Consider the following 24,987-nt stretch of genomic DNA (forward strand, 5'->3'; position numbering starts at 1 on the left):
CTGCCGTACAAATAGTAAGTAAAAACATTTTTCTGCAGATTCAACATGGGATCTGAGTCAAGCTGGATTCTTTCCATCTTCTGCACTCCTGCCGGTAACAGATTGTTACATGTGTGCCACTCCAGTGCCCTCAGTCTCTATTCTCCATTTCCCATCTGGAATAACTCTTGCCCTCAGTGGCTCTGCACAGGTGTAACTGATTAGAATGTAACAAGCAATTCTGTAGCTGATGCACAAGGAGGAACAGAATCCAGCTCACTTTGTGAGTTGTGCTGGCTCTGCAGGAGATAGGAGTAAAAAGAAGAAGAACGTGTTTTTATCACTAAAATCGGCAGCCAGGGGAGTGAATGCGCTCAGCACAGAGATCTAGGGAGGAAGAAGATTCAATTTTTACATAGCACTTTTCAGCATAGAACAGTGGTGGGAAAGGCATCTTGGGGAGCAGGAATGGAAACAGGGCCACAGTAATTAAAAATTAAGATAAAAATCCCGCCCCCTCCCCCAATCCATCAATTACTCCCAAACACCTTTGGGAAACTACATCTAAACATAACCTGTGAGTGTGCAGAGTGTATGGCTTCTAGCTAAAAGAAAAGGAGGACTTGTGGCACCTTAGAGACTAACAAATTTATCTGAGCATAAGCTTTCGTGAGCTACAGCTCAATGCATCCGCTGAAGTGCTCAAATAAATTTGTTAGTCTCTAAGGTGCCACAAGTACTCCTTTTCTTTTTGTGGATACAGACTAACACGGCTGCTACTCTGAAACCTGGCTTCTAGCTGTGGACCATTAAGAGCTGGTGTACAAATGTGACCTAATTGAAAAGAGACCATCCCCAGCGAGGGTGTGGAGTAATCAGTTCTTGGTAACACTGGCTGTGCTGTGCAGCAATGAGGCTGAAGTCAGAGGGCTGCTTTTCAGAATGCCAGAGAAATTCACCAATAACCTACTTGCTACTAGAGTGTGACTCAGTAGTAGAAAGAAAAAAAAAATCAGGAAGAAGCAAAAGTTCTTTCACCTTCACCACCTGTGTAACTGTCTCCCCTCTTCCGAACACTTCCCCTCAACTGTATAACATCACAGCGACAGGGATTTTAAAAATGTTTTTCTGCAGGAAGGTAACAGCCAAGCAGCACTGCGAGTTGGTTCACAGATATGATATCGTAAAAAAGGTCTAACCAGCAAGCCAGAGTGTATCTGGGCAGTATGGTCAGATGTGGGTATCTGTGTCCACAAGCGCATGTATGCAATTGTACTTGTCTACGGTAATTTATGTTCACAAATTCTCAATGTGTGTAGAAATGTCGTATCTGTGCTTCCACATGGCCACCAGATACTGTGCTGATAAATTAAGTGTGCACAAATATGTGTATACAAATGCACATAGGTGAGTTTAAACATCTCTCCTCCTCTGTAAACTGCCACCATGTAATAGGGTTTTTCCTACTCACGTTTCTTTGAGCATATCTTGTTAAACAAACAAGTTAATATAAAAGAAAAAATTAAAGACTAATACTCAAAAGTCCAAAAGGAGTGACAGAAAACAGAACCCCAGCTCTCTGGGTGCTAGCTGTCTAGGCACAATGATACCTTAGACTGGATGTTCACTTGGTTACCTCATTTTTTGGTTTTATTATTGTTACTATAGTTTTGTTTTCCTCATTTTCCTTTCCAAGCCATCTAAAACTAACTATAACACTTTAAATTCCAGAAATGCTTCCAAAGCTTCACTAAGGCAGTACCCTTACCTGAGATCATGTGAACATCAGAAAGCTTATGCTTTGAAGAAGGTCTTGCTGGATGGCAAACTTTTCCTTCTTGAGAACGCCCTTTAAGAAACAAATGTGCATACTTTTAAAAATTCACACCCAGGTGTGCTTATGTATAGTTATAGACCATTTCAATGTCAACTGCAGCATTCTCTTAATTATAAAAACAAAGACTTACATTAAAATAATCTTATCATAAAGAGTCTCATAAAACATTTATGATGGAAAATTGTTAGGGCTGTCAATCGATTAAAAATGTATCATGCGATTAATCACACTGTTAAACAATAGAATACCATTCATTTAAATATTTTTGGATGTTTTCTACATTTTCAAATATTGATTTCTATTACAACACAGAATACAAAGTGTACAGTGCTCACTTTATATTTATTTTTATTAAAAATATTTGTACTGTAAAAACACAAGAAATAGTATTTTTCAGTTCACCTAATACAAGTACTGGAGTGCAATCTCTTTATCATGAAAGTTGAATTTACAAATATAGAATTATGTACAGAAAAATAACTGCATTCAAAAATAAAACAATGTAAAACTTTACAGCCTACAAGTCCACTCAGTCCTACCTCTTGTTCAGCCAATCGCTCAGATAAACGTTTGTTTACATTTACAGGAGATAATGCTGCCTGCTTCTTGTTTACAATATAACCTGAAAATGAGAACAGGCGTTCGCATGGCACTGTTGTAGCCAGTGTTGCAAGATATTTACATGCCAGATGCGCTAAAGATTCCTGTGTCCCTTCATACTTCAACCACCGTTCCAGAGGACATGCTTCCCATGCCAATGACAGGTTCTGCTCAATAATGATGCAAAGCAGTGCGGACTGACACATGTTCATTTTCATCATTTGAGTCAGATGCCACCAGAAGAAGGTTGATTTTTTTTTTTCGGTGGTGGTTCAGGTTCTGTAGTTTGCACATTGGAGAGTTGCTCTTTTAAGACTTCTGAAAGCATGTGTCACACCTCATCCCTCTCAGATATTGGAGGGCCCTTCAGATTCTTAAACCTTGGGTCGAGTGCTGTAGCTATCTTTAGATATCTCACATTGGTACCTTCTTAGTGTTTTGTCAAATCTGCAGAGAAAGTGTTCTTATAAAGAACAATGTGCATGAAATATATGGCAGAATGCGGATAAAACAGAGCAGACATACAGTTCTCCCCCAAGGAGTTCAGTCACAAATGTAATTAACACATTTTTTTAACGAGCATCATCAGCATGGAAGCATGTCCTCTGGAATGGTGGCCAAAGCATGAGGGGCATACAAATGTTTAGCACATCTGGCACGTAAATACCTTGCAATGCCAGCTACGGAAGTGCTCTGCAAACTCCTGTTCTCACTTTCAGATGACACTGTAAATTAGAAGTGGGTGGCATTATCTCCCATAAATGCAAACAAACTTGTTTGTCTTAGCAACTGGCTGAATACGAAGTAGGACTAAGTGGATCTGTAGGCTCTAAAGTTTTACATTGTTTTGTTTTTGAGTGTAGTTAATGTAACAGAAAAATCTACTTTTGTAAGCTGCACTTTCATGATAAAAAGATTGCACTACAGTACTTGTATGAGGTGAATTGAAAAATACTATTTGTTTGTCATTTTTACAGTGCAAATATTTGTAATCAAATACAAAGTGAGCACTGTACATTTTGTATTCTGTATTGTAATTGAAATCAATATATTTGAAAATGGAGAAAAACATCCAAAAATTTGTAATAAATTTCCATTGGTATTCTATTGTTTAACAGTGCGATTAAAACTGTGATTAATTGCGATTAACTAAAAAAAATTGTGATTAAAAAAATTAATCACTTGAGTTAACTGCTAGTAATTGACAGTGCTAAAAATTGTTAATATGATCCATAGTGGAATTTCAAGTAACTTTTCGGTACATTTTATAGTTTCTAGAGAAAACGTGGTTAAATAAGTATATTTCCTTTTCAAGTTTTCCAGTGTTTGGTTGAATAATTACCAGAGTAAACCTGCAACCAACTCAGTGTTAGATATGCTGAGTATGTGTACTTTAAAAATGAGCAGATAAGTAATATCACCTCCCAATCACCACATTCAAACCAAATTCAGGTCTGGTGAAATAGAAATATGGGGAGATGTCTGTCTGTCTGTTTGAGGGACACCTGTCCTGGAGTAATGATATGCAGTGACCCATACTGTTTTAAAGTTAAAAAATCAGGTTTAGAAATGATTTGCTTCTAAAAGTATCCAAACTGCTCCCCCGCCCCCAACTTGGATTTATCTATGTAAAAAAAAAAAAAAAAAGGATTTCTAACTCTGGTGCTGCAAAGTCCTTAGTAACTTGGGAAGTATTAAATCTATAGCAGACTCCAAAATCTAGGAATATTGTGAGTTATGAAAGCATCAGCAATGGAACACTTAAATTCTGAAACTTTTAATTACCACAACAGAATTACCATATATCTGCTTAAGGATGGATTGCTTGCTTGTTTTTATGGCTGAGTTGCTTTTATTTATAGATTTTAGGTTTTTACATGAAGACACTGATTTCAGAGGGCCATGGTTCAGCTGTTTCTTCCAAGCGACCTGGATGAAAAAAGCAGCTGTCTCTTGTTTCCATTTGTCTTCATCTTCTTTGCACTGCCGCTCAGCACTAAAAAGCTGGACCAACTTCTGTCTTAGCTGGTAACTGGAGAGAAGAGAAGAGCACTTGTTTTAGATGACCTGTTTTAACTTCAGTGTTTTACATGGATCAGTTCACATGGTGGATTACATGAGTAACTGGGAAAAACAAAATTCCCCACTGATGTGACAACTCATTTGGATGAGGAATATTTGCTTAGCAGACAGAATAAGACCTGGGTTCAATTCCAGATGTGACCATTAATTTCACACAATTACTAAAGCAGACAAGGATCATGGATATCAAAAGTTAATCTGGAACTTCAAACTATCTGCAGCCAAAATAATAATAAAATAATGTACCAAAAAATCACCCAAAGTGAGGACAATATTAAGAACAAAACTACATGTGGTATAATCTATCAATAATACTACCTCTGTGTTCATTGCATTCACAACTGAATGTAGTGGCATAAACTTTTCTGGTGCATTCTCATGCATATTTGCAAATTAGGGACACAATATAGGGGAAGATACTGGCCGAGTCTATTTCCTCTTTCTACACAGAACTTGAGAAGCTCTAAGGCCTGATTCTTCACTGCCTTGCAGCTTGTGCCGTCATTTATACCTGAGCAATGTGGATGTAAAATGCTACCAAACCAGAATAACAGTATTATGCACCCAGAGTTCTTCGTACTTCTGAAGGACTCTCAGTCCCTTCCCTGGTTTCTCCAATCTCTTAGTTCTCCCTGAATGTTTCACTCCATCTTTCTTCCAGTCTCTCTTCTAGCCTTACCACTGCAGCTGTGATGTGTCACTGACAGTTCACAAACATCCCTTCATATCCTCAGGACGAGGTCTGAGTCCCTCCCCTTCATTTGGCTAATAACACTTGCACAGAAGAGTTACATGTTTCCTTGCCTCAGATGTTAGTAGTCTGTGCTGTGCTTACATTTCATACTAGAGAATAAACTGACTGGCCCAAGAATCCACTCTAAATCTTCCTGCTATGACTTTTCCCCAGGTTAACAATAACTTATTAATTATGACAGCATTTGTCGCTATGGGGTATAAGATGATGTCATTGGTGTTTGGCTGCTCTTCTGAAGTGAGTCAGTGAACTCCGTCTAGTTTCCACATCCCCATGAATCACTTTCACACTTGTTGTTCATTGAGATCCATGCTGGAAGCCTCCACAGTGAAGAAAAGGAAGGAACGGATGCGAATGGACACAAATCCCATCTCACCTGGGAAGTAACGGCAGCCTTGCACTGTTGCTGCCCAGGCTTTACCAGCTCTTTGACATTTGGTTTCTAGCACCTTTTACAACAAGCTCGCAAATAAAACAAACTAATGCAAGAGAATGAGAAGCCAAATCATCACCGGAATGTGCTATAAGCCATCGGACCAGAAGGCGCATGAGACAGTGGACTAGATGGCTCAAGTGATTGTTAATGAGATTTAGAGCCTTTTTCTGCTACAAAAGGTTGTCTGTTCAAGTCCAGGTGACCAAAAGTTACCAGCAGATGTGCTTTTTCAGTGGCCTGTGTGAAATGAGCTGGTGCTCTCAGGTATGCCTATCACAAAACCCACTACCATCCCCACCCCTGGCTGCAGTTGTAGCGGAGGCACAAAGGACTGAATATACATGAAATTGGAACTACCCTCTCTTCCTCTGTGAGGTTGCCTGCCCATGCCAGATTGGTTTTGCGACTAGACACCACAAGTTTCCAGGGCTGCTGTTCTGACACTTTTCACAAGTTTTACATTCATTTAAAAAAAGCTGAGAGAGAGCTGATGAAAAGCACAGGCTAGTACCAACATGGGGATTTAACTATTCAAAACAGAGCAACACTATAATGGTTAAGTCAAGAAGCAAGTAAACAAACATTTCTGTGGATTTGTTGCAGGCCTTCTTCCAGAGACAAGGAAGTGTTATCCATGTATGTGTTAAGTAACCTGAGCTTCGTCATAACAGTAGGCCATCACAGGAAAAAACCTGTACATTGCTGGATAACTAATGACTGTTGCTATTAATTTAGTCTACAAAAGGTATGTAAAGACAAATGCAGAAAAAAATGCTGGGTAACCATTCAATAGCTGAGTGGAAAGGTATGTTAAACTGTACTCTGTGTTTGACAATTACTCCTGTATTAAGTGCTGCAGGTATTTACTGATATATAAATCAAATGGTCACATGGACATTATATCCCGTCATTGCCATCAAAGACCTCAGAGAACCTTCTGGTAGTTTTTGGAGACACACAAATATTGCAGGGAACCAAAGGGGAGGGGAACCTATTTAGCTGTGCTTCAGCTTATGTGCAAATATTCCACAAAAATGTGTCTATCTGGTTCTGAGGCAAAAAAGAAGGGAAGCAGGGGGTTAAATTTAAAAAAAAAACCCGCACAGTGCTGCGCTAACAAAAATTCAAAGCTCAGTCAGCATACTAGGTGCATATACCATGACTCTGAAGTGTATGTGTAGCAGGAATGAAAATGCTAACAGTCTATGTGCTCAGGTTTATGGGTAAGGAGGCTTTGAACTTAAGAAAGTTGTAAGTAAAGTTAAAGATTTGTCTGAAAATAACAGACTGAAGTGCCTGATGCCAGCTGGAGACTTACAGTGACAGCAACCAAAAGATTTCCAGCTTTTGTCAATTCACTGAGGGCCCAAGAGAGTGCCACCAGCTTCAATGCACCAGACATGGGAGCGAGGCGGACACAGGAACTGCAAGCCTCGGTGAGCAGGATAAGCAATTAACCTTTGGCAGGCCAGATGCCTTAAGAGACACTTCTGGGGACTAAATTTGTGAAGTTTGTGGACTGTGGGAATTGAAACATTTTTCTGGAAAAGGGAAATTTAACATGCATCACAGAAATATAAGTTACTACCATGATGTCAGTCCAGAATGCTGAAGGGATGAGCTTGGTTGTGTCTCAAACTGTTTTACATTTTCAATAAATATGGTAAATTGACTCTGCAAAACTTACAGTGAGAGTCAAGTCTATATAATCTCTTAGTATAGTGGTTGGTGGAGTCAAAGAACTCAGTACATACTGTCAGATAGCTTCATTAAAGTAAGTTCATACCTTTCTTGACAGGTTTCAGAGGGGTAGCCATGTTAGTCTGTAACAGCAAAAACAACGAGGAGTCCTTGTGGCACCTTAGAGACTAATGAATTTATTTGGGCCCAAATAAATTTGTTAGTCGCTAAGGTGCCACAAGGACTCCTCTTTGGTTTTAACCTTTCCAGACACTCTTCACAGGCACACAAATCTTTTACATAAAGTGGAGGGCTACAGAAATAATGCACTAATCACAAAAGCACACTCCACAGTCATTCTGCACTTGCTTAGCCTGTTGTTGAACTGCTCCTTGCTGCTGTCAATTTGCCCTGTGTATGGCTTCATAAGCCAGGGCATTAAGGGATAGGTGGGGTCTCCCAGGATCACAATCGGCATTTCGACTTCTCGTATAGTGATCTTCTGGTCTGGGAAGAAAGTCCCTGCTTGAACCAGCCAGTGTTCCGAAAGATGCATGCATCATGCACCTTTCTGGACCAGCCTGTGTTAATGTCTGTGAAATGCCCATGGTGATCCACAAGCCATTGAAAGACGGCATCAAATGCGGATGGAAGTACAGGGATTGTGGGATGCAAAGCAATGCATCACGGGGCACTGGAACTGGACCCTCTCCGCCTTTCCACAAGTCTTAGCGGCAAAAGAGAAAGAGGTGCTCGGTGGGATAGCTGCCCAGAATGCACTCCTCCAAATAGCGCTGCAAGTGCCCCAAGTGTGAACATGCTCTTGCACAGGCAGCTGTCAGCGTGAGCACACAACAGCGGTTTTCCTTCTGCGCTCTCTGAGCGGCACTGTAACTGCCGGAGCTGTACCTTTGCCAGTATAGACATGCCCTGAGATTGAGAGAAAGGATTTCAGCTAGTCAGACTGCTGGAGCATGGGGTGAGAGAGACTTTTGCTTTGAATTTACTGAGCTTGTTAATTAGGTATTAGCTGGGTTTCACTTTTTATTTTATTTTAATTCTTACTTGTATGCCTCATTACTTGTAATCAATTAAAATCTTTTTTTCCTGCAGTTAATAAACTTGTTTTATTGTTTCAACTAAACCAGTGTGTTTGGATTGAAGTGTTTGGGAAACTTCATTTAGAATAACAGGGTTTGTGTATATTATTTTCTATTAATAAAATAATGGACTTTATATGAGCTTGTGTTGTCCAGGAGAGGGCTGGGCAGTACAAGACGCACCTTTCTGATGGAAGTCTGGGACTGGGAATTTGCTGGTGTTGCTCTGCAGTGTAATTCAAGAGTGGCTGGCCCCAGCACTCAGACCGTATAGCTGGGAGTAATTTACATGCTGGAGGCTGTGTGTGAGCAAACCAGGAGTGGTTGGTCTCACAGTGAAGCGGTGTAAAAGGCTGGAAAATTGAGAGGACACAGCTGTTCAATAGTCCAGATTACGTCCTGGGTAATGTCTAGAGCCCTACCAAGTTCACTGTCCATTTTGGTCAATTTTACCATCATAGGATTTTAAAAATAATAAATTTCATGATTTCAGATATTTAAATCTGAAATTTCATGGTGTTGTAACTGAAGGGTTCCCAGCCCAAAAGGGGGGGGGGTTGCAAGGTTATTGTAGGAGTTCATGGTATTGCCACCCTTACTTCTGTGCTGCTGCTGGCGGCAGCCCTGCTTTCCTAGCGGGATGGCTGGAGAGCAGCAGCTGCTGGCCAGGAGCCCAGCTCTGAAGACAGCGCCACCAGCAGCAGCAGTGCAGAAGTAAGGATGGCATGATATAGTATTGCTGTCCTCGCTTCTGTGCTGCTGCCTGCAGAGCTGGGCACTTGGCCAGCAACTGCTATTCTCTGGCCACCCATTGCCACTCTTGCTTCTGCGCTGCTGCTGGGGTACTGCCTTTGGAGCTGGGGTGCCTGGCCAGCATCCGCAGCCTTTCGGCCACCCAGCTCTAAAGGCAGTGCAGAAATAAGGGTGGCAATACCACGACCTCCTACAATAACCTTGCAATCTCCCCCATGGCTCCTTTTTGGGTCGGGGTCCCGCAGTTTGAGAAATGCTGGTCTCCCCTGTGAAATCTGTATAGTACAGGGTAAAAGTACACAAAAGACCAGATTTCATGGTGGATACCAGATTTCACAGTCTGTGACGCATTTTTCATGGCCATGAATTTGGTAGGGCCCTAGTAATGTCACAAGCAGGGACCAGGAATGTATTTTTTTCCATTGAGTACTTTTTCTATTATTAATTATTAGTGACTTTTATCCCATATTGCTTTACATACTACTGAATATATAAGTATAACTTTCCAAAATATACAAACTATATACAGGGATCAGTGCATCTACATCTTAGGTGAAACATGCTGACTTTCTGATGCACCATCCTAGAACAGAAAGTGACATATAACATTCAATCAAAACTTCAACGAGAATTTAGATAGTAGGCAATGTAATTGCCCAAGTTGGAATTTGGTTCAGGCCTCAGATTTTATATTCCAATTTTTCTGAAAATTGCCATGGGATCCTTGCTCATCAAAAATGGTCAGAACCTACTTTTTGTGTGTTAAATAAAAGAAAGCATTTCCAGCAGCACAGTGCCCCCTAAAACCTTGTTGGGACATTGATTCAGTACTAAGTGGAAAAAGTGCTCCCTATTGAATCAATACAATACTACCACATACTTTCAGCTGTGTTGTCCTTGATGTCTCCTATCCCAGTTGTGAGCCACCCCAACTCTGTTTAGCTTGTGATAGATCACAGGGGCACAGGACACCTTGCAGATCAAATTCTTTTTTCTAAAACATTTAACTGTTGGTTCCGGCAAGGAAAAATAGGTCTAAAGATAGCTATTACCATCACTGAAGCATTTATGAAATGCATTGTGGGAATTTGGTGTCACAGCTCTGAGCACCATAATAAGAAATTCTGGGTCATCCAGCCTTTGTTATATATATAAAAAAAGCACAATGTTTTACAAATAGATGAGGAGGAAAAATCTTAGTGGGAGCTACTGCAGAATCCTCATGGCACAGCAAGAAGAGCTAAGGGCAGACAGTGTAGATAGGGTTGGGAAATGAAATGATTCTTTGTCTCACTGTTCACCAGACCGAGTAAAGGAAACATGCCAAAAACAAAGTTTCCTGGAAACAGAAGATGACAAATGTATGAACATAAGCGAGACACCACAAAAAAAATGAGAAAAATTAGAGAGGAACCCCAGCATTAAAAACACCACAGAGCAGGGCTGGAACTTCTCTCTGCAATAGGAGTGTACCCAGAGAAGGTAAAGTGACTCCCATATTCCAACAGCAATTAAAAGATTAACTGGAAATATACAGGCCTATAAATCTAACCTTGTATTGGAAAAGATTTCAGAGGCATTAATAAGAGGCAGAACAGGAGCACAGATACAGATTGGTTACAGTCAGTGTGAATGTTGAAATGGTCATATTTGAAGGTTAGGAATATAAGAATTGCCAGATCAGACCATGGCCCATCTGGTCTGTATCTTGTCTGTAGTAGTGGCCAGTAGCAAATGTTTCAGAGAAAGGTGAGAGCTCCTTATATTGCATCTAGTTAATCATACAATGTTACAGGTGAAACATTGCTTCCCAACCTCTACAGCTAACAAGCTTGTTTTCTCTTTGTATATTTCTCTTAGCTTGTTTACCTGCAAATTATTCATTTACCAAACACTCCCTTAACACAATCTTGTTCAATTGTCTCACGTGTTCTTGTTGCAGTGAATACCACAGATAGACTAGAGCAGGGGTAGTCAATTATTATTTGTCAAGATCTAAATTTTTTGGTCAAGGTATTTTCTTGGTCTTGGTCAAGGTCCAGACCCCCATCCAGCTCCCCTCTCCTAACCACCCAACTGCCCCCCCCCAAGTTCCCCAATCGCCTGCCAGCTCTCCGCCCACCGTGCTCAGAGTAGGGTAACCTTATTTCCATAAACTGAAAACAGGATGCACGGGGCTGGCCTGAACCACATGGCATTGCTGTTTTCCCCCCACCAAATATTTCTGTGCCCCACCCAATTGAGCCAAGCAGCAGAGATGGGGGCAGGGGAGAAGAGGAATGGGTATGGGCTAGGATCTGGGCAGCAAAGCAGGATGTGTGTGTGAGTACTTCTGAGTTCGGAGCCAGGAGGTGAAGCCATTGGACTATGATCCAGCTGGCCATGCAATGCCCCTTTGGGGGCTGGGAAAGAAGAGGGGCAGGAAGGGGACTCTGGATAACAGGAGGGACCAAGAAGACTTCAGAGAGCAGCCCTGGGGAGAGCTGGGATGTAGCAGAAGGTGACTGCAGGTGGACTGGGGAGGGAACAGGCCACTTGGGGCAGGGGGCTGGAAAGGGCTCCAAGGACTGAACCCAAAAGAAAGGCCCATCCCCACGCTGCTGCCGATGGTGCTGAGGCTGCACAAGCAGTCGCCCAGAGAGACACTGTGCCCCACATCCTAGCTCAGCCGCTGGCCCCTTGTTGTGGGGGGGTCTCGGCTGGGGAACAGGCATGACTCCAGCCCCAGCTCAGCTTCAGCCCGTGCTAGGATTACCACCTTTGAAATGCAAAAAAAACCTGGCACCCCCCCACCCACAAGTCAAGCCGATCACAACCCCAAAGGCTACTCTGCAACTCTTCCGCTTTAACAGCCACTTATAGTATCTAGAGCGAGAAACCACATAGATAAGCTTGATAACATCGCACATCTCTTCACTCGCAAGTGACTCAAACCCCCTCTCACACACACACACAGTGCACTTCTGCACTGGTGGGCAGACAGCCACTGTATTTTCAACAATTTTGATCTGTTATCACTTAAACTGCAGAAGTGGGAACACTGCAGCATCTTTAGCTGGGCACAGAAAGTTTTAACAGTAGATATCCCAGTGTATTATGACAAAAATGTAAATCTTTAGACCCACGTTAAAAAAACCTGGCATATTAAATTATTTTTAGGGCAACTGGCAAATCCATAAAAAAAATGGCCAGGCTGGATCAAATATCGGCCATGTGGTAGCTCTAGCCCATGTGATCACTGAAAAGTGTCTGGTGGTCCGGATTTGGCTCGCGGTCCTCTACTGACTACCCCTGGATTAGAGACTCATATGCATTGCAGAGATTTCGCTATTGCATCACCCACCGATGCTGTCTGGTGATGCTGTCTGGTGTGCTGCGGTAGGTAGAACAAAGTCAAAGCTCCACCCATTGCCCACAAATGGGGGAATCCAGTGGTTCTGTGAAACCGTTGCCACTCCCATGCTGTGAACAGCAGTAACAGTAGCCAGTGCAAGATGGTAAGGGGGTGTCTATGCTTCCTTACTAGCTTGCATGGCTACATGAGAGAGGCCACGATCTGTCCTGTAAGCCTTACTGTACAAAGCAGCATGCTCAGTCACCCTATCAGTTAAGGACTGCTCGCTCTCAACCCTTATCCACACTTCTGCATGATTAAGCCCAATGGGCGAAATAAATGTCCATCATACTGTAAATGTGGCCTGTGTATCTATGTGATGCTGTATGATTGAAATATGACCATCTATATCATTAATATTGCCACTGTTAGACAATTGCAACAAATCTTGTACAAAGTGTATCATGTAAGGTGTCAATGGAAAAGTTATGATTTGCTAAATAAGATTATCCTAAATCCATGTATCATCACTGTATCTGAAGTTATAAATACTGCTCTATTTATCTTTATCCCAAATGCGTTTGGTCCTGGGGTAACACCCACCTGGTAAAATCTAAATTTGAGAGCCCAAAAGGCAATTAAACCCTCACATTGGGCCATAGAAGAAGCTCCTCATGCCTGGTGAGCCTTCCTGTGGATGCCCCAGCCAGGTGGGTAATGACTAAGGATCCGTGTTTGTCACAGAGATTGCAGAAATCACGAATTTCGTGACTTCCTGCAACCTCTGTGACTTCTGCAGGGGCCGGTGTGACTGATCCCAGAGCCGCCCAAGCCGCTGCCTTGGGAACAGCCACACTGGCCGCTGCTGGAGTGGCTCTGCAGCCAGCTACTCGGACGGCACTGCAGCCAGCTGCTACTCTGGCAGCCCCAGGCAGTTAGTCCCTGGGACTGGCCAAGCAGTGGCCGACGTGGCTGGCCCTGGGGACCACCGGAGCAGCAGCTGGCCCTTGGGCTTCCCCAACCCGTGGTGGCTGGAGCAACTGCTGGTCCCCTGGGGCCTCCCTTCCCCCCCGATGGTGGCCGGATCAGCAGCAGGCCCCCCAAGGGCTCTCCCCACCCCAGCAGCGGTCAGAGCAGCAGCGGGCCCACTGGGGCTTCCCTCCCACCCAAGTGGTAGTCAGAGCAACAGTGAGTCCCCCAGAATTTCTGTCCCCCCTCACCAGCGGTCAGAGCAGCAGCAGGCCCCCAGGGCTCCCCCCCCTCGACGGTGGTCGGAGCGGCCATAGGCCCCCTGGGGCTCCCACCAGCAGCTGGTGCCACTGGTGCCCCAGGGCTCCTCCCAAGATGGTGGCAGGAGCGGCAGTGGTCCTCTGCAGCTGGTGCGGCGGGCTCCCCCCCTGGCAGGAGGCTTCCCCCCATGGTACTACCAGGTTATTTATGGTATAAATCATGGACAGGTCATGGGCCATGATTTTTTGTTTCTTGCTTGTGACCTGTCCATGACTTTTACTAAAAATACTGGTGATTAAATCATAGCCTTAGTAATGGCTGCCCCTGTGAGTCATCAAAGCATGTAATATGCTCATGTGACCTTGGACTCCATCTTGGGCTTCTACTTTTCCACAAACTGGGGCTGTGGGCTTTGTGTTTGAAACAGAAAATTTCCAGGCACTTGAGCAAAGGGTATAAAAGACACTGGAAACATTTCCATCTTGCCTCTTTCAGGCTCTGATTCTCAGGACTTACAACTAAAAGGAGCATTCCACTCTATGGACTGAGGACCTTCCAATCTTTTGGAAGTTACCAGAGACTTTACAAGCCAGCAGTTTATTTCATCACTGCTACAAACCTGAAAAAGAACTGTGCAATGATTGTATGTATATGATCTATTAATCATTTTAACTCTATTCTTCATTTCTCTTATGAATAAACCTTTAGATTTTACTTACTAAAGGATTAGCAGCAGTGTGATTATTAGATAAGATCTGAGTTATATATTGACCTGGGTATGTGGCTGATCTCTTGAGATCAGAAGAACCCTTTTGTTTGATGAAACTGGCTTTCAATAACCACTCAGCATAAAGCCTAGTGTCTGAGTGGTGAAATAAGGGCTGGAATGCTTAAGAAGACTGCATTTTTGAATTCTTGTTAACTAGTGTGGTGAGACAGAAGTTTATTTTGGTTACTGGCTTGGTATATATTTAAGGTAGAATAACCACCAGTTTGGGGTGAGTGAGCTGTATTTCTCAGCAGTTTGTCACCGTGCCTCAGTGGTCACAGCTGAGAATGTCAAATTCAGGACAAACTATAAAACTTTTGTTTTATTTAATTTTAAAAGGAAATTAACACTTTTTAGAGTAAGGTATACAGAGACTTGGAAAGATTAGATTATTGGTATATGCTAGCAATTATAGTTTTCTGTCTTCACACAAAAAATGAAGAACTAACATTCCATTCAAAAATTTAGAAAGGAGGAATTAAAAATGTATGATATACTGCATTTGCAGATAATTGGCTTACTCTCTTTCTATCAATTTTTAAATTAGAAATTAAATATTAAGAAACATGATTATCAAATATTTTATTATTAATCTCAATTTTTTTACAGTCATATGGGACAGATTCTGCCACAGTTACTCCCACTGAATAGTACCTTACTCCATGAGTAATATTGTCAGTGACTTGGGATTCTACTGGTGCATTTAGCAAGGGTCTTCCACTAGGATCTGATGGGCATACACCACATAAGTCCTCTGCACTTGTGAGGATAAGATAGGGTTGTGGGGTGGTCAAGCATTGGTAGACCTCAGTCCTTATTGTTCTCCTTCTCTTCTATGTAACAATAATTCCCATTGAGTAGAGTTACAACTAGAGTTTCCAGTATTGGCTGCCAAGTACATCTAAGCTGCCAAACACCTTGCTATTTGGACCCAATTTAATAATCAGAGGTCAATGTGGAATTGCACATGAGCTGGCAGGAGGTGGTGGTAGCAGAGGTGGCAAAAACCTTTGCCAAAAAAGTAGTTTAAACTGCTGCATGGGGAATACATTTGGGGCCTTTGTTTTCTGTGAAGTAATAGCCATGTTCTAAACAAAATGTTTATATTTTAACTAGCTATTAAAAGTCATTATTCTCCTTGCATTCTTTATGAAGTGACTTAATGACTCCTGGCCAGTAGCACACATTTCTACTTATTTAGTGATTGATAGAGAATTAAATCCCTGATTTATCACTATAAATGTTATAGAGAAAGGGACAAAATAGAGAAAGCAAGTTCCCAAAGAACTCTGATTGTGTTTTATCTCACTGTATCTCTCTCTCTCTCCCCCCCATCTTTTGTAACAATCTTCTTACCTTCTCCATGTCCTCTGAATAACAGTAGCAGCATAGTTCTTCTTCCGAAATAGCTCCTTTCTTGTTCTTTCCTTTTCTATTATCTGCATACGGATCTCTAATGGGATAAGTTCAATATTCATACTCTGACATGTGAGATGGGAACATAATTGATCATCTGCATTCTTGGACCCCGTTATATCTATTTTTTCCAAGTTCAGACTGTCATCAAAAATAGTGTGTGCTACTGGATCACTTGGCACAGGTCTTGTAGTTCCTGCTTTGATGGACAGTAAAGGGCAGGTCTTGTTTGCTAATTCATTATTTGCCACATTGTTAATTTGTACTACAGCATGTGAACTGTCATTTCTGATGTTTACAAATCTCATTTTTGCACTGCCGGGTCTACTGGAGCCAGCTGGGGAACATCTCTCACTGTTTAACTCTTTATTTCTTGCTTTCAGCGTGCGCGGTTTGCCTTTTGATAGAGTTTCACACTGCCTTGAATTCCTTGAGTTTCCATCAGTGCAGTTAATATTCTGCAAGCACCCTATTGTTCCTTCACAATGGCTTCTGTTGCCAGCTATAGAATGACTTTGATCTGCTAATTTCTCCCCAGCACTGGCTGTGTTACAACAAGGGATGTGCTTTTCGTTGCCGTGTGCTAAGCCTTTCGCGCTTGCAGTCTGCTCCTTGTGCTTTTCACCATACCACTCTGTAGCCGCCACAACTTGATGGTTAGCTTCAACTTTGGCTCCATCATTTTCTTTACCACAATGGAAATGGACACAAGCTGTCTTGCTTTTGGTGTGTTTTCTAGATAATTCTTTAGGGAGATAAATGAAAAATCAATGTTACAATCATTAATACTGCAAAAATGAGCTTATTTTTCAGATTCATTTTTTGCATAATAACCATTATGTGGCACACTGAGATTTAGAAATATGGAAAAAGAAAGTGAATGAGCAGGAAGTATTAGAGGGGAAAAACATCCACGGAATAAAAGGAACCAGACTTCTTTGGTTACTCTGTGCACATTTAATTGATTTCTCTTACGGACACAAAATTTGAATCAGATACCTATACTAGCTCCCACTGAGAAGTAATGTTCAACGGTTTTGATGTGTTGGCCTTCCTTGTGTACAGCAGAGTACCACCACTTCTAGCATGTCTAAGAAGTTTTTGATGTAGCCATGATGTATTCTGTCATATAATGAAAATCCCGCTCTGTATACTTAGTGTAATCCCCTGCCACAGATAGCCCAGACCGCTCTATTACGGGTTTCCCCCTGGGGCGCCACCTGGAACCGGAGTACCACTGAGCCCTCTAATCCACCAGCCTGGGCTCTCTTTCACACTGTGCTGCTGTGACAAGCCGCAAATACCTCCAGCCTGCACTTTCACCAGCATTCACACAAGTAGGGACACACCTAGTTGCAGTTACATGCAGGCTCTCTAACCACCAGCCTCCCAGCCTAGGACTCCAGAGCAGTACCGTCTTCCTGGCCTGGTCAAATCTGGCCAGTATATGGGTTTAATATCCGGTCCGCCTTTCCCTCAATGTGAAGAGGACCATGCATACTTGTGGTAACCAAGCTGAGAGTTCCCCCAGACACCTTAGTGAACCGCACACTGGTTTGTATTAAAACATAAAATAAGTTTATTACCTTCAAAAAGATAGATTTTAAGTGATAGCAAACAGATCAAAGCAGATTACCGAGTAAATAAACAACAACGCAAACTGAGCTTAACATGCTAGATAGGTTGGAGATGAATTAGCAAATTCTCACCCTGAGTGATAAACAGGCTAGCAGATTCTTAAGGCACAAGCTGCCTTTGCTTTGCAGCTTGGGTTTCCCAGGTTTTAACACACAGGCTAGAAATCCCTTTAGCCTGCGACCATCACTTCCCCCAGTTCAGCCTTTGTCCCTCAGGTGTTTCCAGGTGTGTGTTGTAGGGAGAGTGAGGTACCATCATGATGTTATTTTCCCCTTTAATATCCTTCCCACTTGCTGGAAAGCTCTTTTGCTGTGACCTGGGTCAAACAGTTCCCATTGTATAGAGCTATATATGAGAGGTTTCTATTGTACACAGTTCCTGGGGTAACCCTTGTGCTTATGTGCATTTCCTCAATAAGACATTAACATTGTTTGGCCTTTTTACTGTGGTACCTGAAAGGCTGTTTGTGGGTGTTTTCAACCTCACAACATCAATCCAATGAGATATTAATGTTTCGCAGACCAAGACTTTTAAAATGATACCTCACCAGGCATACTTTGTACAAAACATATCCTAATTACATGACAATGGTGAATACTGGGGTGCCAGGGTGAAACACACTCTATTTCTAGATCCCTGCTCCAACATCCTAAATCAAACTACAAAAGTCCCAATTTTCCTCTGCTGTAAATTTTCTTTCCTATTTTCAGGTCCAGGCTGGGACAGCATGTCACCTGTGACAATAGCTTCTAAACATTCTGGTGATAATGGCTTGGAAGTAGGACTGGAGCATAAAATGAAAATCCCTCAGATTGTTTGCTTTGGCTGCAATGCAGAATTTGCTTAGTAAGGAGCCCCAAGGGAGAACAGAGAAAAAGCTAGAGCACAGAAAGGAGTCAATACAGCATGCATTGGATAAGACAGAGCTAATGGATAAGACAGAGAGAAAAAAATACATTTGCTATTATTGTGTGTTTGATAAAATACAATCACAGGAGAGCCATAGAAAATGCTTAGGTTATACAGTCCAGTAAAGCACATAAAAACCCATTGGGCTAAATTCATCCCTGACGTAACTCCTTTAACTTCAGTGGAGAAGTCGGAGATCTATTGTCTGGATAAGAGGTTATGGCATATTAACATTTGGTTTACAGGTAGGAAACAAGGGATTATTGTCCATAGTCTCTCAGACTGGGAAGACTTGTCAAAGGGGTAGCTCGGGGTTTGGTACATATTGAGACTGTTATTATTCTTACAAATCTATCTGAACAAGATTGCCATGTAGGCAAATAGCCCAATTTGCTCCGGGGTGCATATTTTTTTAATTCAGTTCTAGGAATGGGGGAGGGAAATTTTTATATTCTTGGAATATACAATATATTCTTGAAATATACAAAGTATGTTTTCCAGTTCACAGCAATATCAGCATTTGTGCAACATTTTATGCTAATCAGATTTAATGTACTATGGTTTTTCTTCTTTAACAAAAAAAAAGTGGGGAAAAAGAGGATTTTCCTAATTTGCGTCTATACATTTATCTCCTAAAAAGATCAAAATAGGATGGTTCTCTGAACATAATATGACTGGGACTAAGGGTATTATCCTGCTCCCAGTGAAGTCACAAGCAAAACTCCCACCAATATCAATATGAGCAGGAATGAGCTAATACTAAGTACACAAGTAGCACACTTCCAGTACTGTCAGAACAATATCTCTGATTCCCCAACAGATTCATTCCTATCTTGAGGCAACCTTTAAAAATAGAATCCATCATATTGAAATCTATGGGTGACCTGCTGTTTGCATCATGAGTATAATAGATAGAACCTGAATTGAAGTCAACCATGACTCACTATTATGGTTAAAAATAATTTGCTATAGAACTTTCAGTGATTAGGCAAGTAACTAAGAGGAGAAGGAATTGAAAATGGTCAAATTCAAAACAAAATGGGGAAAAACAAAATGGTTCTAAGAGGTATAAGACCATATATAAGAATGAAGTGAGCTTTTTACTGTGTAGGAAAACCAGGAGATAATGACTGGCGAGTACACCATGGCATGTGAAGAGTGGTCTGCATGTGTAAAATTCTCTCTGCTCTGAGAACTAATAGGCATTTCTGCTGCTTCATGAGAGAGAGAGAGAGAGAGAGAGAGGAGTGAGTGAGTGAGTGAAGACCAGAAATAGGACTGCCTGAATGAAGAGCAGATGTTGAAGATAGGAGCCTTTAACTAACTTTTCTTTTATTTTAATTTTTATACATTAATAGCAGGTGCAAAAAAGCGACTTATAATCACTATGCTGGAATTCCTTCCAAAGTGCCAGATTCAGACACTTATTTTGGACCAAATCCTATGCAGATCCTTTCTAAAAGGCAGATGGCTTTCTGTTGGGAAGCAAGAACTTGATACTCGCTGAAGGCCAAATCTTGGACCCCACTGCACTTAATGGATTTTTGTCTGAGTAAAGACTGCAGGATCTGCCCCTTAAGACTAAATCCTGCATTCCCAATTTGGTACTTATTCAGGTAAAACTTTGAGATCTATGAGAGTTTAGCCCAAATAAGAACTGATTACGGGCTTCAGAGTTTGACTCTTATTGCATCTAGTTCTCTGGCTTCCCAACCTCTCAAAGCTCATCATCAGAAGCAAGCTCCACACCGACCAGGGCACACCAATACAAAGCATCACCAGACTCTGCCCAAACAACAGATAGAAAAACTGCAGACACATCTCCACTGCTACAATGATCAACACCCCCACAACACACCTTTTCAAGATCCATGGTTACTACACATGCCTATTGCAACACATGGTATACCTCATCCAAGGTACTAAATGCCCCAATAGCAACTATGTAGGTGAAATCGAACAATCATTATGCTCTCAAATGAACTCACACAGGAAAAAGATAGACAAAAACACTCTATTACCTGTGGGTGAACACTTTTCACTAAATGATCAGTCTCTACATATCTGATCTGCCAGTCCTCATCCTCAAAGGAAACCTGCACAACACTTTTAAAAGATGAGCCTGAGAGCTTAAATTCATAACTTTGCTAGATACTAAAAATCATGGACACTGGAATCATGGAAGAGAGACACTGGATTTATGGTTTATTACAACAATCTATAACCCACTAACAAACCCCACCCCTCAGATGCTTTTTCCCCTCCCCTCCCTTTCTTTCCTTCCTAAGATTGGAGTGGTGCTAACAGGCCACATCACTTTGAAATATGTGTTTAACTACTTATGCTAAACAATCTGTTCCACATTGTATTTAGCTGTGACACTCTGATTAAGTTTCCCAGACCTGAAGAAGAGCTCTCTGTAAACTCGAAAGCTCGTCTCTCTCAATAAGAGAAGTTGGTCCAATAAAAGATATTAACTCTCCCACCTAGTCTCTCTCAAATCCTGGGATGGACACATCTACAATAAACCTTTTATCAGCACATTCCTGTCATTTTAGAAGCTTATTACCCTTTTTTGGGGGTGGGGGTTGTGTGGTGTGGTTTTGTTTTTGTTTTTTTGTCAGGGGACTAACTGGAAGTTAACTGGTTTGAGAGCTTAAATAATAGAGTTTGTAACTAAATTTTGGCTATGAAAGATGGAAACCTGATTTTTGTGATACTTACATTTTATAAAAAGTCAACTGTAGGGACATGTCACTGTGAGCAAATCCTGAAAGATGATTTTGATGAGACTCAGGAAAATATCACAGGAGAGTTTTGGCAAAGGAGGGGTTGAAAGAAAAGGGTATTCACACTTCTTTTGCATTTTTTATACTTTTGTTCCCTTTCCTCATTTTTTCTGCATCTTTCAAGCTTTTTGTCCCTTTCCTTTTCCCTCCCTTACCTTCACCAACCCACATTTCTCTCTGTCTTTGCCACACATATTCATTCTGCAATGGAAAACCTTATCTCTTGCAAGTCTTGATCTTTTTAGTTCTTTATATTTGCAACCTTAATATTTTAATGTGGTGTTTCTGAGAGACGGCATTTACGGTATATGCCAAGATTTACACTACTATTTGTTTATCATTACCCAATTATATAGCCCTATCATGCAAACATCTGGCTAAGAGAGAAATCTTTTGTCTGGTTTTGCTATAAGGTCAATTAACTATACTGTCTAGTTGCCCGTTTCCCTGCTCCCAAGGTAAAGGAGTTTGGGTGATGACGCAGAAGAAACAGATTCTTAACTTCCTTTTTCTTTGCTCCATGGTAATAGACTTCCAGTTGTCTGAAGAACAGACAGGAGGTGGGGTTAATTTTACATCTGAGAGACCAGCAGGAGTTCTTGCAGTCTGAGACTGCTGGAGAGCAGTAGGCTCTTACAATACCCTCAATTACACCTGTATAATTCTTCTGTGATGTAGCTATAATGCAGATTCAATGCATGAACTTACAGAACACCCGTCTTACAAACCAAGAGGTTATTAAATAGTTTTTCCCACTAGTGGTCCAATCACTAATTGTGTTTGGATAATATTTTGTTATTTCTTTTTTGGATTGCTAAGTATGCATTGGAAATTCAGATCAAACAATTCTAATGTATGTGTACTTTTAGCTCTCCTGCTGGATAAATCTTGTCTTAATATGATGGAAGATTATAACCCTTTTAAGAGGAACTAATCTTGCTGTTTCTCTTGACTGACATTTGCACCAGTATTTGGGGGCTAGGGAAAGGTGTGTAGGGGAGACATTAAGGAAATGTAGGGGGGACATTAAGTAACGTGATGCCTCCCAGCACCTCTTGAACAATGGTGGGGAGGAAGTTGCAGTTCTTGTTCTCAGGGAAGCTCAAGCTCTGCTTCCTTCTACTGCCCCCAGGATGCAAAGTATCCCAACTGGAATGGGGCACAGTAGGAGTGCCCTGTCACTGGGAGTAGCCTGCACAGTCCTTCTATGTGCTGGGAACCTTCACCTTGCACTGTCTGTCTATATATAAAATTTCCCCACTGAAGTTCACCAGAAACCCACAGGTATTTCAAATAAGTTTTTTGTTAAAGTAAAGCAACGCTATACTTAGTACTAATTGCTTAGGAGGGGAACACAGCTATTTACATAAAACAATTTACATTCACTTATCAGATATGATAGGAAATAATTGACACAAAGAACAGAAGATAAAGACAGGTGTTTAAATGATAACTTTTCTTTCAGTTCCTTTTATTTGAAATAGAACCCCGATAAACTAAGAAGCTCCACTACCAATCACTTGACTTGAAACACTTTGAATATTAAGTCTAAAACACATAATAAATATTTGTAATTATGACCATGGAAACTGACAGAACTTGCATACTAAAATATGAATCATATCCCAATGAATATTAGTATCCTGTATGTCTGTCTTAAATTATAAAAGAACAAAAAGGGAGCATAATATGCTTGCTCCCATGATGGAACTGGTCAGACAGAGCCCATCTACAGACTATCACTGGACAGCCACTGCATAGTCAGTCTGGCCAATTCATTGATTACAAACCTTTTTGGTTTTTCTGATCTTCACCCAGTAGTTCTGCAGACAGACATTTTTCCTTTGGTGTTTTGTTTTGAGAGGTTGGAGGTGATCCTCTATTGTTTTTCCATGCCTGGTTTTCAGAAATGCTACTGCAGAGAAGCCTACAACTATGCCCATCCATTTGTTTACTGGACAGCTGTGGAGTGCTAGGAGTTCTGTTACTCTTCTCTCTTTTTGCTGGATGTGGCTGTACTTGCACCCTATTGAGTACCAGGTTCTGCATTCCCTTCAGCAGTTCTGCTTCTTTCCTCTTATTTTCTTCTTCACGTTTCCTATAATTAAAGTCAATATAAATATTAACAAAGACCAAATATTACAGCATGTTTCTGAAAATGATTCCATTATCAGTGGAAACTTGACATAAATCACAATATGCGCTTGATAGTCTAGGTTTTTCATGTTTTTATTTTCAGCACTGCCCACTAAAGGAACAGGTGCATATGGTGCTGAAACATTTCTGCTTGACAAAATATAACAACTGAATTTGGGCAGTAGCTGAATTAAGGTAAATTGATAGAAGTCAGGTTTAAGTCCATCTCACAGAGGTTTGAACCATTTTAATGAAATAGATTTTGCACCTTTAGTTAAACCACTGGAACTTTTTATAAAGTCAAGGTCCCAAAAATAGAAACCACAATCAGAATCTTTTTGTTTTAGTTTTATTGAAAAAACCTTGATATTTACTTGTTTAAAAGTTATCTTATGATCATTTACTAAAAAATTCACTAACATAAGAGCAAGTCTACATGTGCGAAGAAACAGCTGTAATACAAATTAAAATTTGTATAAAAAGAAGAAATAATCTGAAAACAAGTAACACTTAGAAACAATGCAAATGAATGCATGAAACATTTTACTTTTAACTTTTTGTGTTAATTGTTAACATTAACATACAAACTTTCAATACAAATAAATAAATAAATCTTATTCATAACCTGTATTTTTACCTTTAAAAGACTGATTTGTGTTTGGTCAATCTCTTATTATCTGTATATTTATTTTGTTTAAATTCCAAAAATGGTAACCATATAGTATTAAAAATGACTTGATCCTGATATAAAGCTGTCGGCTTTTTTTTCCCCGTTGAAGCAATTTCCCATACTTTATTTCTTCATGCCACCAATGCTATTATTAGAACTAATACTTATTCTGCTGTAGTGTCTAGAGGTCCCAGCCAGGATAAGGCCCCATGCTTGGAACTGTACAAACACATCAGACCACATGATTCCTACTGCAAAAGGTTGAAAATCTAATGTAAAAGAAGGCACAAAGTGAGTGCAACAAACAATAGGAAGGAATGGGGGGAGGGGAGAGGAACAGTCACATGGCTATGTAGGCTATAAATAAGCAAATGTGCATAGCTTGATTATTCCAATTCAGTTCAAAGCCTTTTTCTCTTTTTTATTAAATAATTAATAAATTGAATGAGCTATTGCCAGTTGCTGTACAATCTACCCATCATTAGTTGGTCAATTTCTTGTTGCAGCAGAAGTGGCTCTTGAGGAGGAATTTAGAGGTGGAGACGGTCATCTTCAGCTCAGATTCAGGGAGGGCATCCTGCATGTAGGTGGCATAATGGAAGAGAGTACAGAGCATTGTGGGAGAAGCAGCTGGGTGTTTAAGGCTGGCAGAGTGGAGAGGGAAGGGAACACCATGATTAGACAACATTTTTCAGAAGTACTTCTAACATTTTGCTTCTCTGTTGTCTGTCTTGTCTATTTAAGTGGGAAGCTCCTCAGGACAGGAACCGTCTCTCATACTCTGTGTATGCACGACTAACACAATGGGCCCCAATATTGACTGAATAACAATGTAGTGCCTATAGTCCCACAATAATAAATAGAAGAGTGGAAGG

General features: G+C 41.0%; 1 protein-coding gene across 5 annotated transcripts in view; it reads right to left on the bottom strand.

The window, feature by feature from the left end:
- The window catches only part of INVS (inversin), a 201,747-nt gene that overhangs the window by 3,866 nt on the left and 172,894 nt on the right, over positions 1 to 24,987 (bottom strand). For all 5 annotated transcript variants that reach the window (XM_043508523.1, XM_038388551.2, XM_043508525.1 and 2 more), the window contains 4 exons: positions 23,097 to 23,404; positions 15,911 to 16,715; positions 4,216 to 4,448; positions 1,748 to 1,828 (listed from right to left, as the gene is read on the bottom strand). In XM_043508523.1, coding sequence (XP_043364458.1) covers positions 1,748 to 1,828; positions 4,216 to 4,448; positions 15,911 to 16,715; positions 23,097 to 23,404 — 1,427 coding nt within the window. The remainder of the gene's footprint in view (positions 1 to 1,747; positions 1,829 to 4,215; positions 4,449 to 15,910; positions 16,716 to 23,096; positions 23,405 to 24,987) is intronic.

This window comes from Dermochelys coriacea, chromosome 2, assembly GCF_009764565.3.
Source record: "Dermochelys coriacea isolate rDerCor1 chromosome 2, rDerCor1.pri.v4, whole genome shotgun sequence".
Taxonomy (NCBI): domain Eukaryota; kingdom Metazoa; phylum Chordata; order Testudines; family Dermochelyidae; genus Dermochelys; species Dermochelys coriacea.